The sequence below is a fragment of the Talpa occidentalis genome, unplaced genomic scaffold (genome assembly GCF_014898055.3).
Source record: "Talpa occidentalis isolate TD23 unplaced genomic scaffold, MPIMG_talOcc4v2.1 talOcc4.3, whole genome shotgun sequence".
Lineage (NCBI taxonomy): Eukaryota > Metazoa > Chordata > Mammalia > Eulipotyphla > Talpidae > Talpa > Talpa occidentalis.
In genome coordinates, this window is record NW_023603184.1 from 3,099,416 (window position 1) to 3,117,773 (window position 18,358).

Consider the following 18,358-nt stretch of genomic DNA (forward strand, 5'->3'; position numbering starts at 1 on the left):
AGAAGTCTAATGTCAGCCTGATTGGCTTTCCTTTGAATGTTATCTGTTTCTTCCCTCTTGCCAGCTTCATTATTTTTTCCTTGTCCTGGATTCTTGGGAGCTTTACTATTATGAGTCTTGCTGTATTTTTCCTTTCGTCGTGGAAGTTTGGTGTTCTTCTTGCTTCTTGTATATCAATTTTCAGCTCCTTCTTCACATTTGGGAAGTTCTCTTCAATTATCTCTTTGAATATTTTCTCTGTTCCTACATCTCTCTCCTCTCCTTCTGGTATTCCTATAACTCTTATATTTCCTTTCCTCATGGAGTCAAATAGTTCCCAAAGTCTTTCTTCGTTCTTTTTCCTTCGTACTTCTCTTTCCTTTTCTGTTTTTGTTCTTTTTATTTCTGTGTCTTCAAGAGCACTTATTCGTTCTTCCATTTCATCTATTCTGCTTTCATTGCTTTTCCCAGAATTCTTTAGTTCTTCCATTAATTCTTTGGTCTCCTGCATTTCTTTTACTTCCATCTTTAGGGACTCAATTTCATTCTTCTGATCATTGATTATTTTTCCCTTATCATTGTTTTCCTTTATGACTTCTGTCAGTTTTTAATCACGGCAATTTTAAATTCTCTTTCTGGAAGGCTCAGAAGTTCTTCCAAGTTACTGTCGTTGCAGTCTGGGGGCTGGTTTTCTTGTTGTGGTGTGCTTTTTCCCTGAGGAGTTGCTAGGTTGCGTGTGGTTCTTCTACTCCCTACTGTCTGTTTTCTAATTTGCCGTATGCGTTGGGACACTGTGTTGCTGGGACTGGCCGGCATCTTGGGTGAGCTTCTCTGCTCCCCTCTGGCTCCTCCGGGAGCCATCTGTCAGTTTCAAGCAGTCTTTACTGGAGAAAGGTCCCTGTTCTAAAATGCCGATGTGGGTACACACTCCCCTGTGCGCCTGGTCTGCCCTGGCGGTGGATTCCTGCTCCCCCTCTGGGCTTGGACTGTAGGCCAGAGGGGGTCTGGCGTGGGCGAACTTCCCCCGCTCACCTCTGGCTCCTGAGGGAGCCTTCTGCAGGTAGTCTTTACTGAAGAAATGTCCCTGTTCTAGAATGGCGATGCGGGATACACTCCCTGCGCGTCCGGTCTCAGGCACACTCTTCTGCGCGCCTGGTCTGCCCCGGCTGTGGGTACTCGCTCCCCCTGTGGGCTCAGACTACTGGTCGGAAAAGGCCGGGTGTGGGCTAACTCCCCAGCTGGCCACTGCCTCCTCCAGGAGCCTCTGCTGGTTTCAAGTTGCTAGGTGGCACCAGAGATCTCTCCTAGAGCCCTTGGGGAGCTGATTTTTCCACCCCGTGGGACAGGGAACAGAGCGGGAATGGTAGGGTAAACCTCAACAGCTTTGCGGTGCTGTGTTTGCCTTGTGCCCCACCGTCATGGAGAACCCACGCCCCGAATTTCGTGCCCTGGTCTCAGTTCCAAAGCCCTCAGGTCCAGGACGTGGGCTGTAGCCCAGTTCAGTGTCCACAAAATGGAGTCTTTTGCACCCCGCTCCCGTGCCTGTGTGCCTGGTTCCTGTTTACTCAGTGAGGGACTTTCACCTCAGTGAGATTCTTCGCGAGAGTCTCCCCGCATGCCTAGGTCGCAGGCGCAGGGACTTGGGCAGCCGCGATTCCGATCCGCGTTTGCTTTTCAACCGCACTGCTTTTCTGCGCGATCCTGATCCCGATCCGCGTTTGCTTTTCCAGTGCGCCACTTTTCTGAGCAAGCTTACCAGGCGGCCCGGGGCTGTGTGCTGGTGCTGGTCTCCTCCTGGGGCAGGGCGGTCTCTGTTTAATGGCGCCCGGAGCTCACCTCCACGGCGAATCCTGCAGTGTTCTCCACAGCTCCTGTTCACGGGGTGTGGTGGCTGAAATAGTTCCTTTCCACTCACAGTCCCGCTTGCTGTGTAGTTTGTTCTTGTTGGTCGTTTTAGTTTGTTGTTTTCCTCCTCTCTGCTGGTCGGAGAGTGCCGACTCTGTGGGCGGGGGAGGGGAGCAGGGTTCTGCACTTTCCTCCCTTCTGGGCCTCTTTTATGGCAACTTTCTTCTTTGGGTAGTTTGCAGGAGTCCTCAGTTTATCTTATCTGTCCCAGTTCTCACTGGGACCTGCCACTTTCCCTCCCTATTAACTTTTTTTTTTTTTTTAAGATTTTTTTTTTTTTAAAGAGGCATGTATTTTTATTTATTTGTTTGTTTGTTTATACATGCACTGGGTACAGTCAGAAGTGTGGGAGGGTGAGAGAATTCACCAGAGCCAGAGCGGGGAGCAGAGCAGGCAGAAGGGCTGAAGTACACTGCTGAGGGGAGCAGCGGGCGGCAGGAGAGGTCTGCGCGCCATGTGGGACCCTCCTCCGGTGGCCGGGGAGCAGCCGGGGATCGAACCGGCGCTGCAGAGGCTGCGAGCAGCTTCACAACCCAGCGCTCAACCGCTGCGCCACCGGGGAGGCCCATCTATTAACTTTTTTTAATGGGAGATCTTACTCGCAGCTTCTCCTCGCCGCCATGTTGCTCCGCCCATAATAGCCACTCTTAAGAAACACCTTAAGTGTGACTTGACAAATGAATATGTAAACACACATGCATACATGCACACACACACGTACCACACTGGAATGTTAATCATTTTTAAGAACAGGCAGAAATCCTGCCATTTGCAACAATACAGATGGCCTGTGAAAGCATTATGCCAAGTAATAGTCAGGCAGAGAAATATCATGTGGAGTCTTAAAGAAAATATCATCTCACTCATGTGGAGTCTTAAAAATATGCGAGTAGCTACAACAGACAGGTGGATGCCAGGAGACGGGGAAGTGGGCATATGAGTGGTGATCAAAAGAAACAAACTTAAAATTCTAAAATAATTAAATCCTGGAGAGGCCATGTCAGCATGGTGACTATATTTAGTAATACTGTATTTTACATTTGACACTTGCTAGGAGGGTAAATCTTAAATCTTCATTACAGAAATATTGAGAAATTTTTGAGGATGGATTTAACTATAATTATCAAGATGATCATTTCATGATGATATGCTTATAACGAATAACTATACAGCTGTAACTGATGTACACCTGAAGTTAATATAATGTTATGTGTTAATTATATCTTACTTTTTTTAAAGATTTATTTATTCATGCATACAAGAACCAGGGTATAGGCCAGATGCGTGGGAGAGTGAGAGGAGTCACCAGAGACAGAGAGGGGAGCAGAATAGGCAGACTGACCAAAATACACTACTGAGGGGAGCAGCGGGCAGGACAGGAGAGGTCTGCTGTGCCATGAGGGCATAACGTGGGCTGGCTGGGATCGAACCAGTACTGCAGAGGCTGTGGAAAGCTTCACAGACCTACCCTCAACCGCCTGCGCCACAAGGGGAGGCCCAATTATATCCTACTTTTAAAAGGAAAATGTTCAACCCATTAGACATGTCAGCCCCTGTAAGAAATACTAAGTGATTTCTAGGATAATTTTGGTTTTATACAATGCCAAAATCTCATCAAAAAAGAATTTGTGTTTAGATTTATAGTAGAAGATGTCATTAGGAAAAGACTAATGTTGATTTCAAGTCATAATTTTGAGAGAAAATGTGATAATGAAAACAAATAGCCACCTTTTGAAAGAGTTCTTTAAAACAAATTTGCTGTTTAATTATCTAAACTTTTATTTCATTTTTGGTTTTGTTTCAGCTAACTAAATACTGTATAATTTATCTCAATTTTTTGTTTCTTCATTAGAAACTGCTCAGAAAGTAGTGTGCACGATTCCTCTCTGTTATAACACCTCTACTTAATTTTTATCTCCCTTGTTATTTTTCTGCTCTATATGCTTATATAGCTCAAGCACAACAATTTGCTCTCAAATATTTTGTTTATGTATTCTAAAACCCTTTCAGCATTTAATCTATCTCCCTTTTCATAAAATCCTGCTATCCAGTATCTTTTCTTCAGTGATATTTGTTGTGTTCCGTAGTAGACGTTGAAAAGAATTTTAAGTGATTCTATTAAGCATGTAAAGCAGGTCTTATGAACACCTATTTTGAAATCCCTAGAAAATGTTTTTTTAAGGTTTGTTTTATTTATTTATGTGTACACGTGCTGGGGTGTAGGCCAGAGGTACATGGGGTGGGGATGAGTTGATTCACTAGAGACAGAGTGGGCAGTGGAACAGGCAGATTGACTGAAATACACAGCTGAGGGGAGCAGTGGGCCAGACATGAGGGGTCTTCTGTGCCATGTGGGTCAAATCCCTGGTCAGGGATTGAATTCCTGCTGCAGTGGCTGTCAATATCTTCATAGTGCTGATCCTTTACCCCTTTCACCACCAGGGAGGCCCAATTTCCCTGAAAATCTTTCTCTGAATTCTATTTTTTTTCCAATGACAAGATAATTTGTTGTCCCACAGCTTACTTTTAACCAAAACAATGTTTTCAGAGTATTTTGGGGATCACAGTTCAAATGAGCAGAACACAGTTTCAAAATAGCCCCATATTGGACATGGGAACATCCTCCCCTGGAAAAAAGGCACATCTGTTACAATGAAAGCAACCTAAATTGACATATCATTATCACCCAAAATTCTATTTTTTATTAAGGTTCTCTCTGGTGATGTACATTTTATGTACTTTGACAAGTATAATGACAGATGTCTATAATTGTAGTTAAATACAAAACTTTCACTGAAATGAAGTTCTCTCTATTCAACTATATTCATTTCCCCCAATAACCACCCCAACTAACTCTTGGTATCTAAAGAAATTTTCAATGTCTCAATTTTTCTCGCTTTTTCCAGAAGTTTGCATGGTTAACATCATGGAGAAGGTGGTCTTTACATTTTCTTCTTTTGCATGGTTAAGGACATGAAGTGGCCCCCACACCTTTCCATGATTTCATAACCCATTTTGGTTTTTGGCTGAATAATATTCCCTTATCTGGATGTAACACAGTTGATCCTTTCACCTACAGAAGGATGTCTTCATTGCCGTCAAAGTTTGTCTCTCAATATTATGAGTAAAGTTGCTATAAACATCTGCATGCAGCAAAAGTGCTCTTATTTGGCTCTGAATCCAATGAGTAGACATTTACTTGTAAACATAGGCAGGTAAGTTGTAGGTGTACATTTACATTTAGTTATTCAGCTTCTTAACTTTTACGTGAAATTTTAAAAATTCTGGTAAGTGGGTAGAAGATTAGACATTGTGTTTTCAACATCATGCATTATTGGATTTTTTCTTCACTAGTGTCTGTGGTTTATGCCTTTCTTTTTTTTTTTTTTTAAGATTTATTTATTTATTTATACAAGCACCGGGTACAGTCAGAAGCGCGGGAGGGTGAGAGAATTCACCAGAGTCAGAGCCGGGAATAGAACAGGCAGACTGACGAAATACACTGCTGAGGGGAGCAGCGGGCAAGGCAATAGAGGTCTGTGCGCCATGTGGGACCCTCGCTGGTGGCCAGGGATTGAACTGGTGCTGCAGAGGCTGTGGGCAGCTTCGCAGCCCAGCGCTCAACCGCTGCGCCACCAGGGGAGGCCCTGTGGTTTATTTCAATAAGCTCAGGAATGCTGACCCACAGCAATCACTTTAAAACAAATTCTACTGTTGTGATAGTTTTTTAACACAAGGATTTCCACATGACATTAAAGGATGCTTATGTGAATGTTCTGCTGCAAAAATTAAGATATTATTTTAATTTTAGATTCAACTTATCTAAATCAAGGGAATTTGTGTCACATGTGGTATGTCCAATAAGCCCAGATTTTCAAACAGAATTATTTTTCAGAATTATTTTCTTTGACAATTCACTCAGAATTAAACTATTGCAATATACAACTTGGCCCACATGTGTGTGCCTGTGTGTGTATGTGTGTGCACGTGTATATGTGTGTTTCTATAGGTTATTCTGTAAGTAGAGCTAAGACATAGTCTTACTAGTCCACAAAAATTACTAAGAATCCGTTTAATATGAACTAAGAATAAGTGTCTTTTACTTTAAATTGCTTATTTCAATTCTCTTACTCATTCTACTCATGACAGTGCTGGAATATATAATCTATGAGATACTTATTAGTTTATTCATTCACATCAAGCCCCTTACTTGTATATGGTTGTTCAGCCATAAGTGACTTGAAGTTAATTGTGAGCTTCCTTGGAAAATAGTGTTTGACACCAAACTTTTCTCATGGCATTCTTCATCTCTGTATTTCTCAGTGTATAGATTAAGGGATTGAACATGGGAGCAATGATTGTGTAAAATAGTGCAAATACTTTATCCTCAGAGTAAGTAGTTGGAGGTCTAAGGTAAATAAAAATGGAAGGAACAAAAAATAAGAGGACAACAGTGATATGAGACCCACAGGTAGAGAGGGCTTTGCGTCTCCCCTCTGCTGACTGATTTCTTAAGGTGAATAATATAACAACATAAGAGAAAAACAAGACAATAAAGGTAACTAGGGCAACCAAGCCTGAATTGGCAATCACAAGAACACCAATGATGTAAGTATCAGTACAGGCAACTTTAACAATTGGAAGGATATCACAAAAATAATGATCAATTTCATTAGGACCACAGAAAGGCAACTGAATTGCCATAGATAATTGAGGAAAGGAATGGGCAGCTCCACCCAACCAAGCAATGAAGACCAGGAGATTGCATCTTGACCTGTTCATGATAAGCATGTAGTGAAGAGGTTTGCAGATGGCAACATAGCGATCATAAGCCATGGCGGTAAGAATGAAAATCTCAATGCCTCCAAAGAAGTGCATGGCAAATACCTGCAACATGCAGTTATTATAGGAGATGGTCTTCCTTTCCATCAGCAGGTCACCAATTAACTTGGGTGTAACAGTGGAGGTGTAGCAGATGTCCATTGATGACAAGTGGATGAGGAAATAGTACATTGGTTGTTCAAAAAGAGGACTGCATCGAATGGAGACGAGGATCACAAGATTTCCTACCAACAGGGCAATATAACAGAATAAGAAGAGCACAAAGCAAAATATTTGTATGTTCTTGTCATCAGAAAGTCCTAGAAGAATGAATTCTGAGATGTTCCTCTGGTTTTCCATGCACTTGATTTTTGTGTATATTATATGCAAAGAAATTATTTATCTGAAACAAATAAAATACTAATTTGGAGAATGTATCACAATTTGCACCATAAAAACAATGATGTGTAATTATGAAAAATAATTAATATGGATAATTTGATAGAAATTATGTTTTGTATGAGAGTATAAATTTATCTTTTATATTGTCTCCTAAATCATTGTGGAAAATTTTATAATGGGAGAGACAATATATATTTATTCAGTTATATCAGTGGGCCTCCCCTGGTGGTGCAGTGGTTGAGCGCAGCTCTGTGAAGCTGTCTGCAGCCTCTGCAATGCTGGTTCGATCCTGGCCGGCCGGCGAGGGTCCCACATGGCATAGCAGACCTCTCCTGTCTTGCCCACTGCTCCCCTCAGCAATATATTTCAGACGGTCTGCCTGTTCTGTTCCCCACTCTGTCTCTGGTGAATCCTCTCACTTTCCTGTGAATCTGGCCTGTACCCCAGTTCTTGTGTAAATAAATAAATAAATTTTAAAAATTATAGCAGTAATAATTGTTAGAATCAATGTGATAATTTGAAAACATGTTTATTAATCCTAATTACATTTGTTAGATAACAAAGTTGTTTTTAATTTGCAAGTAAAGTATTTTTTTTCATATATTATAAATGTTTGTACTGAGTACACAAGCTCAACTTTTCTTTTTCTACTGCTATGATGCTAAATTTCCTGCAAGTGAATCCTTAGGAAATAGAGATATAATTAAGCATCCCCATCTGAATGTTATTTAATTTGTGCAGGGCCTACTCTGTTGTAACATATAGTCAAACATAGCCAATAGATATGGTTAATAATATAATTGCTGTCATATTAAAATGCATAAAATAGTTAAAAAGTATAGCCTATGAATGTGAGTTAAGGGCCCGAAATTATAAAATCTAAAGAGTGCATTATTCATTTCTCCTATTTACACTTCATGTTTTAAAACTTTGTGTGTATATGTATTGCTATTTACATTTATGATGGAAATCGTTAAGAATAGATAATTTGTACTTTGAGTATGTTTAAAATATCCATTTTATTGGCTTTTGCTTGAAATTTCATGTGTTTATATATAATCCGTGGAACTAACATCAATAAAAGAAGATAATACATATAGTAACATTAGACAAATTTTGTTATAGGTATGAAACTTGTAATCTTAAGGCATTAGTCAATCAATGCACAGGCAGTTAAGGATAGAGAGAATCCATGTGCAGGAGATATTTTAATCAGTAATGAGGAATTTTCTGTCTCCAGCATGGTTATAAAAGCTATTATACCTCTACCTTACTCTGGGTGGATGTGACAGTCATATTGGGTGCCCAGGTGTCTATTAGATTAACAAAAAAACTTTTTGTCATCAAGTTATATAGAAACCATCAACTCTAGTGATTCTCAAAATAAATATCCGTATGTTTTACAGACAAAAAGTCTATTATAGTTGCCAAATAGCTAATAGGTAGGCATGTAAAAGGAGTCAGTACTGTAGGAAGTATATCCTATTTTAAATGATTATTCAAAACTCTTATTTCTCAATGGAGTAACTACTAGTTTGTCCTATTTTGATTTGAGAACAACTGTAGTCACACAGTGTTTGACAGTTATCTTGACTAAATTTAGGGAAATGAGTATACTTGACCTGTCTTTACTCAATTGCAACTGGTACTGATTCTTTGTTAATGTGGTATTTATTGTTAGACTTGTAGATCCATTTATTTATCTAAAATAACTTGATATAAAGAGCATTATTACACAAGTGGATGTTAACCATGTAGGGTAGAAATCACTTGACTAAGCTGAATCTCTGATTTCAAACAGCAGAGACACAGATCAAGAGAACCTAAGCAACATCTCAGGATTAGAAAGTAATACTCGAAGGTTATAGAAGATAGTAATTCTTATTCTCCTTCAAACTGACAGTGAAATTCTTAAGAGAGAATCAAGAGGGACAGCAGAATGATGTCATGGAGAACAGCATTAAAGAGACTATTTTCAACCCCCATCTGTGTAGAAAAGAATATGCCAGATGTTGGAGTACCAGAGTACCCTGTTTGTCTTTGTATTTAAATCTCTGACAAGATATGGAATTTAAAATGCTCATGTACTCTAGAATTTTTGATTCTAAAACTGTTCAAATAATTTAATTTGAATTTTATAAAAATGATGGCTCAACTAGGATTCCTGCCAATTTTCTAGATCATCATTGACATTTTATCCATAAAAACTCTGAAAATGACATTCTCGAATCTATGAGGACTGCATACATACATGATGAGTGTTATCAGAAGAGGTAAAGAGCATAAGGGAAACATGAGTGAGGAGAATTACTGTCATAAAAATAACATTTGAACAGAGATATTCATGAAAGCTTCTGAGTGAAAACCAAAGTTATAATTGATAAATAATAAATATTAGGCAATTACTGAATAGCAAATAGGAACAACACACAAATATTGGGGAGTGATTATAACCACCAGTGTGATACTTAATCTAATGGTTTTATCTCTTCTAGCTTCATTTCTCTCATACATATAAGGTATCATTACATAATTCATAAATTATTATATAATTAGGATTATGTAATAATTAATAGAAAACAGCCCAGTGACATATCAGGTCAGCTCAGTAATTTTCTTTTTCATGGCTTTTCTCCTTTGAGTGATTAGTATAGATCCACAGAAACTTTCACGCACCCTGATTTTTCCATCAAATCTAATGGAAAATTTAAGACAAAGAGCAAAGAGATTCACAGAATGAATTTAATAACAGTGACCAGGTGAATCTGAACCTCAACTCTCAATTACTGAAAGCATTAAGTTAGTTGGATTATAGATTGATTCCTTATGGTGTCTGTAGCCCAATTCAGTAGCCCATTATGTTTTGCAGTATAAAAATAAAGTTAACCAATTACTTTGCATCTCTGGTAGTATTTACTAATAATCTCAAGTGCCCATATAGTTAAGTTACTAGAATAAGAATAAAGTTTCCATCAAATATTCTCACAATGTATCAGAAGTAGCATGGTATAAACTTACCTTACTTGTCTTAGAAGAAGCAATCTATTTTAGGATGGCAGGTGTTTTGAATTATGGAATGTCTTCATTATGGAGATGTTATTTCCTCTCCATAAACAATGTTATTTCTTATTAGTAACAGGGAAGGATGGACATCAGCATGAGAAAGTATCATAATAAAATTCACTGACAACTTGAACCTACTATTCTGTTTTCTTGTGGAGTTTTTCTTATCAATAACTCATATTTAAAACTGAAGATGCTAAAATCACTTTATAATATTCAAAATAGCATAGGCAGCAAAAGACGGAAAACCACTAGGCTGAAACCATCTAGACTGAAACTATCTAGAACAGAAAGCTTATAATTAGCTAAACATATGGTTGGAGATACCCTCCTCATACCAAGGTCTTATGGTTTATTGACTAACAATCAGATCTGAGTGTCCATCTGGTAATTTCAGGCTGTCTGAGGAAAAATTCCAAATGATATTCACTTAGCCATTTTGTCTTTACTATCAAAATCTGAATAAAATGCAGAGAGTTACAAAGCAGCAAGTCAAACATGTCCTAATTCTCTGAAAATATTTTAGAAATATCCACCTCTCATAAACTTATTCTGAAGTATAAAAGGTAAGTGTGGACTTCAAATACTCATGAAAGCATTAGAGATGCAAGAGTTGCATCTTTATGCCCCAAGAAAACAGGTTCGGAATTTTAAATGCTGACTTTAACAACACTACATTAGCTCACAATAAAAGCTTTAAAAATGCATTATTTAAATTCCTGATGAAGCAAAACAAAACATTCATGTCCTAGTAAACATCTATTTTAGCCTACGCCTCAATAAAATGTGGATCAAGAGGACAGAATGTAAACTTAGTGACAGTGCAAGTATTAATAGGTCTTTGAAAGCTGGAAATAACCATAATCCCAAAGGTGTTTGTTTATACACAGACTCAGGCCAAAAGGAGAACCACTACCCTTAGCAATGCCCCTGGTCTCCCTGGCAGTTCATTTTCCATATTAACTTTATCTTGCCTCATATGTTACTTCCCTAGTGTCCAAATGTCAGTTAAAAGCAGCAGTTCATGAAACTTTGTCCTAAGCATTCCAGCTTTCTGAATACAGGAGGGAATTAGGTAATGTCAGGAAAACATAATATGAGGTAGGACAAAGAGAACTAAACACCTATATTGACACTCCTAATATGGACCACTATTAGGATCCTAGGTGTGTGGAACACATAAATCAATACAATCAATGAGCCACAATATTAATGACATAACATAGCTAGAGACTAACATTATTGAAACAGGCAGTTTTGGGATATAGAGGAAAAAAATTAAAGAATAAATATTCTTTTGTCTATACTTGCCTGGGAAGAAAATTGAAAAAAAAGCGACCATGAAAAAATAAGGGGAAGGAAGCCCTCAGAGTGCTGCATAGCATTTATCTTGATTTCCATTCAGTTCTTTCTCCTATCACTACACATTAACAGGGTATTTGGAATCAGCCATACTTGTAGGCACTGAAGTTCAATTAGTCTCCTATGTAAACAGGCCATACTTACTCAATAAAATATCAGGAAAGCAAAGTTCATAATACCAAATCTGGTTCAGGTCAAACTACTTAACAAAATAATAAGCAAAAGTTATTGAGAATAGCGGGTGGTTAAAGTTTATTATTTTATTTTGTACTTATGACAATACATTTTTGGCATAAATCTTTACCATGTAGATAAGAAAACAGAAGGTTCTTAAGGTTAACACCCTCTCTCAAATAGATGATTTGTTATATCAACCGTCCCACAAATCATCTTTTAAATGAAAATCTATTTGCAGAGCAATTTGGGGGTCACAGTTACAATAATCAGAATACAGTTTCAAAGTAGTCTCATGTCCTGAGACAGGAACAACTTCCCCCTTCTAAAAGGCTTAGCAGATACAATGAAAGCCACCTAAACTGACATATCATTACCACCCAATTTCCTAGTTTTCCTTAAGGTTCACTCTGGTGCTTTATATTGTTTGGACTTTGACAAGTATAAGACAGGTATCTACAACTGTAGTTACATACAAAAGTTTCACTGACCTAAAATTAGCTCTCTATTCAACTATATTCACTTCCCCTAGCAAACATCCAAACTAACCCTTAGCATTGAAAGATCTTTCTATGTCTCCATTGTTGTGCCTTTGTAGAGTAAGTGTTCTCCTCAGGTTGGCTTCTTTTGCATAGTAAAGTGCATGAAGTGGCCCACATACCTTTCCAAGTCTTCATAACTCATTTTGTTTTGTGACTGAATAATATTACTTTGTCTGGATGAAACACAATTAATCATTTGCCTATGGAAGTACATCTTCATTGCCATCAAAGTTCATTTGTTATGAAAAAGTTGCTGTAAACATTCATATGCAGCAAAAATGCTCTTGTTTTGGGTCTGGATCCAAGGACTAGCCATTTATATATCAACTTCTGGCAGATAGCTGCTAGTGAACATTTTTTTAATTATTTGGTTTCTTAAGTTTTACGGGAATATTTTAAATTCTGATCAATGGTGGAATAGAAGCCATTGTGTTTTCAGCATCATGAATTATTGGTTTTCTTCTTTCTTCACTAGTTATTGTGGTTTATTTCAATGATATCAGGAATGTTGACCCACAGGAACCACTTTAAAACAGATCTACTGTAGTGATTACTTTGTACACAAATGATTTCTAAATACTACTAATGGATATTTACGTGAATGCTCTATGCGAAATTTAAAGGTATTAATTTAATTTTAGATTTCAATATTTCTAATAACAGGGAATGTGTATCACATGTGGTCTGGTCAATATGCCCAAAGTTTTACACAGAATTATTATTGAAAAATATTTCTTTCAAAACACACTCATCCAGCAACTATTACAATAAATTATCTCATTCATTCTACACAATATAGTGATGGACATATCTATGAGATATTTCTTAATTTATTCATTTACATCAAGCCTGTTACTTTTATGTGGTTGCTTAACTATAAGTATCTTCAAATTAATTGTGTGCTTCCTTGGAAAATAGTGTTTGACACCAAACTTTTCTCATGGCATTCTTCATCTCTGTATTTCTCAATGTATAGATTAAGGGATTGAACATGGGAGCAATGATTGTGTAAAATAGTGCAAATACTTTATCCTCGGAGTAAGTAGTTGGAGGTCTAAGGTAAGCAAAAATGGAAGGACCAAAAAATAAGATGACCACAGTGATATGAGACCCACAGGTAGAAAGGGCTTTGCGTCTTCCCTCAACTGACTGATTTCTTAAGGTGAATAATATAACCACATAAGAGAAAAATAAGACAATAAAGGTAACTAGGGCAACCAAGCCTGAATTGGCAATCACAAGAACACCAGTGATGTAGGTATCAGTACAGGCAACTTTAAGGATTGGGAGAATATCACAAAAATAATGATCAATTTCATTAGGACCACAGAAAGGCAACTGAATAACCATAGAAAACTGAGGAAATGAATGGATAGCTCCACCCATCCAAGCAGCTAAGACCAAGAGATTACATCTTGACCTGTTCATGATAAGCATGTAGTGGAGAGGTTTGCAGATGGCAACATAGCGGTCATAAGCCATGGCAGTAAGAATGAAGACCTCGATGCTTCCAAAGAAATGCATGGCAAATACCTGCAGCATGCAGAAATCATAGGAAATGGTCTTTATCTCAACCATCAGGTCAGCAATTAATTTGGGTGTAACAGTTGTGGTATAGCAGATGTCCATGGAAGACAAGTGGATGAGGAAATAGTACATCGGTTGTTCAAAAAGAGGACTGCATCGAATGGAGACAAGGATCAGGAGGTTTCCTAACAACAGGACAATATAACAGAATAAGAAGAGCATAAAGCAAAATATTTGTATGTTCTTGTTAGAAGAAAGTCCCAGAAGAATGAATTCTGAGACGTTTCTCTCATTTTCCATACTTTGATGTTTGGTGTATATTACACAAGTACGTTATTTATCTGAAATATAACACAAATTTGGAGAATTTAGAAAAATATACAGCATGAACACATGATGTAAAATTTATCAAAAATAGATTAAACTGATACTTTGATGTAAATTATATTGATTTATTAAAATAACCTTATTTTTCTATTTTATTTTCTTACAAAATTTTATAATGGGAAAAACTATATATTTTAATCAATTATATCAGTAATAATTTGTTAGTATCAAAGTATTATTTTGAAAACTTAATTAGTATACAAGATTATGTTGGATAGCAAAGAATTTTTAATTATAAACAATGTTTTTTAATATAAATATGTGTAATTCATAAGCTCAACTTTACATTTTCTACTGATAATGGCTAAACTTCCTGAATTTCCTGCATGAATCCTCAGGAAATACAAATATAATTAAGCATTCCAATCTGAGTGCTGAATTTAAATAGTTCACAACTCACCATTGTAATATGTAGTGAAGCATTGCCAATGGATTTTGCCAAATAATATAAGTGCTGTTATATTAAATCACATAGAATGGCTAAAAATCATATAGCAAAAGAATGTGAACTAATGACTGAAATTGTGAAAATGGAGAGGCGAATTTATCATTTCTCCTATTTACATTTCATATTTTAAAAATATTTGATGTATGGATTGTCATTTAGCTTTATGATGGAAAGTATTAAAGAATAAATAAAATCATTATGTTGTCCAATTGTGTTTACATTATCCATATGATAGCTTTTTTAAATTTCATGAATTATATATAATCTATGGAACTAAAGTCAATAAGTGAAGACAATACAAAGGGTAAATTTCAACAAGTTTTATTGTCAGGTAACAATGATATTTCTTGCAAAGATAAATGAATAAAACATTCACAAATGTTCTATTTTGTATGTGATATGTAATCTTAAGGCATTATTCAATCAGTGAGTTAAGGATACAGAGAATCCAATTCCAGGAGATGTTTTAGTCAGTAATGAGGAATTTTCTTTCCCACCAGGGTTACAAAAGGTATCACACCTTCATTTTAGTCTGTATTGCATACCATTCTTACACCTAGCGCCCAGGTGTTTGTTTGGTTAAAAAAAAAAGATTTTTGTAGTCCAGTTACGTGGAAATCATCAACTCTATTGATTCTCCCAATAAATATGCATATGGTTCATAGCCTAAGAAGCTATTGTAGTTGTCAAATAGCTAACAAGTAGGCATGCAAAAGTTGTCAATACTCTAGGTGGTAACTCCTCTTAAATAATTATTTTAAAGTCTATTTCTCAACGGAGTAACTGTTAGTTTGTCCTATTTTGATTTGAGAACAACTATACTCATAAAGTGTTTAACAGTTACCTTGACTAAATTTAGAGGAGTTGGCATAATTGACCTGTCTTTACTCGATTGCAACTGGTACTGATTCTTTGTTAATGTGGTATTTATTGTTAGACTTGTAGATCCATTTATTTATCTAAAATAATTTGATATAAAGAGCATTATTACACAAGTGGATGTTAACCATGTAAGGGTAGAAATCACTTGACTTTGCTGAATCTCTGATTTCAAACAGCAGAGATACAGATCAAGAGAAAATAAGCAACATCTCAGGATTAGAAAGTAATACTCTAAGGTTATAGAAGATAGTAATTCTTATTCTCCCTCAAACTGACAGTGAAATTCTTAAGAGAGAATCAAGTGGGACAGCAGAATGATGTCATGGAGAACAGCAGTAAAGAGGCTATTTTCAACCTTCATCTGAGTATGAAAGAATATGCCAGATGTTGGAGTACCAGAATACCCTGTTTGTCTTTGTGAGTATTTAAATATGTGAAAACATATAGAATTGTTAAAATGCTCATATACTCTAGAATTCTTGATTCTAAAACTGTTCAAAAATTTTTGTCAATTTTATCAAAACGTATATTGGTTAAACCAGGAGACTTGCTAATTTTTTAGATCATCGTTGATATTTAATCTATAAAATCTCAGAAAATGACATTCTCTAATCTATGGGGACTGGAGACATGATTATTGTCATAAGAAGAGGTAACAGGGATAAGGAAAAAGTGAGTTGAGTAGAATTACTGTCATAAAAATAACGTTTGAACACAGAGATATTCATGAAAGCTTCTGTGTGAAAACCAAAGTCCTATCAGGCAATCACTGAATAGCAGAATAGGAGCAATACAGAAATATTGGGGAATATTTGTAATCAAGAGTGTGATACTTGAGCTAATGTTTTCAGCTCAATTTTCTCATTTTACTATGAAAATATCATTGCACAATTCAGAAATATAATTAGTATTATGTAATAGGTAATAGGAAATACCACATTGACAATTGAAGGCAGATGTTTTCTTATTATGACTTTTCTCCTTTGAGTGATTACTTTAGAAACATAGAAACTGTCATGCACACAGATTTTTCCATCAAATCAAATGGAAAATTAAGAAAGAGAACAGAAAAATTCACAGCATGGACTTAATCCCTGTGACCAGGTAACTCTGAGTTTCAACTACTGATTACTGAAATCATTAAGCTACTTGTATGGTAGATTAATCCTCCTGGGGAGTGTGTAGCCCTACTCAGTGGACTTGTGCACTTTGCAGTATAAAATAAAGCCAAACAATTACTTTATGCTTTGTATTATTGAATAATAATCTCGAGTGCACTTTTACTTAAGTTACTAGAACATTAATAATGTTTCCACCCATATTATCATAATGCATCAGAATGTAGCATGGTCTAAACTTACCTTACTTGAGTCAGATGAAGCAATATATTTTAGGATGGCAGATGTTTTGAATAATAGGATTTTCTTCATTTTGGAGATTTCAAGAATAGTCAATATTATTTCTCAGTAGTAACAGGGAGGGATGACATAAAAATGAGAAAGAGTGATAACAAAATTCACTGACAATCGAACATGCTATAACTTTTGTTCCCTGTTCTCAAGTGAAATTATGCTTGCAATTAATTCATAGTTAAAGCTGAAGGATGCTAAAATCATTTCATCACAATAAAAATAGCATACGATGCAAAAAGCTAAAACTTTTAGGCTGAAACTGTATAGAGTAGAAGCTTATAATTAGCCAAGCACATGATTGGAGAGACCCTCCAATACCAAGGTGTCATGTTAGTTGATTAACTACCGTATATGAGTGTCTGTCGGGTAATTTCAGGCTGCATGAGGAATAATTCCACCCCAATACTCACTTAGCCACACTGTCTTCAGCATCAAAATCTGAATAAAATGCAGTGTTACAAAGCAGCAAGTCACACATGTCCAAATGCTCTGACAAGGTTTTAGGATCCTCCACCTCTCATATTCTTCTACAGGCATACAAGGTAAGTGGACTTCAAATACTCATGAAAGCTATTAAATATATAAGAGGTGCATCTTTATTCCCATGAAAATGTGTTAAGAAATTTAATGCTGATTAACAACTCTATGCTAGCTCACAAAAAATGTTTTAAATATGCACTTTAAAAATGTGTTTTAAAAATGCAAAACTAGCCCAAGTATTTAGATCCTAGTAAATGTCTATTATAGTCCATGCCTCAATAAACTGTGGTTCAGAAGGACAGAATATAAACTTAGTGACATTGCAAGAATTAATAGGTTTTTGAAAGCTGTAAATAACTATAATCCCTAAGGTCTTTGTTTATACACAGACTCAGACCAAATATTGCTAAACCACTACCCTTGGTGTTGCCCCAGGTCTCCCTGAGAGTTTATTTTCCATATAAAATTCACTTGCCTCCTGTTTTATTTCCCTAGAGTGCAAATGTCAGTTAGAAGGAGCACCTCATGAAATTTTGTTCTGAGCTTTCAGCTTTCTGAACACAGGAGGGAATTAGTTAATGTCAGGAAAATATAATATGTGGTAGGACAAAGAGAACTAATCACTACTGTTGAGAGTTCAAGTATGGAGCCCAATTAAGATCCTAGGTGTGTAGAATTTATAAATCAATAAAATCAGTTTCCTAAAATATATTATTGACATTACATACCTAGACATTGATATTGTGGAAATAGGTAGTTGTAGAATAAAGAGCAAAGAAAAAGAAAATGGAAAAACAAATGTTATTTTCTCTATATACTTGACTTGGAGGGAGAGAACAGAACATACTGTGAAAAAATAAGGGGAAGGAAGCCCTTAAAATACATCATAGAATTTATCTTGATTTCCATTCAGTTATTTCTCCTGTCACTGCACATTTACAGGGTATTTGAAATCAGTCTCAACTGCAGGCACT

General features: G+C 36.5%; 2 protein-coding genes across 2 annotated transcripts; both read right to left on the reverse strand.

Moving 5' to 3' along the window:
• Positions 1-6,129: 6,129 nt before the first annotated feature.
• Positions 6,130-7,065, reverse strand: LOC119254457 (olfactory receptor 4P4-like). The gene has a single exon (XM_037521556.1). It carries the CDS (start codon positions 7,063-7,065, stop codon positions 6,130-6,132), a length of 936 nt encoding a protein of 311 aa, XP_037377453.1.
• Positions 7,066-13,139: 6,074 nt separating this feature from the next.
• LOC119254458 (olfactory receptor 4P4-like) lies at positions 13,140-14,075 on the reverse strand. The gene has a single exon (XM_037521558.1). It carries the CDS (start codon positions 14,073-14,075, stop codon positions 13,140-13,142), a length of 936 nt encoding a protein of 311 aa, XP_037377455.1.
• Between the last annotated feature and the right edge of the window lie 4,283 nt (positions 14,076-18,358).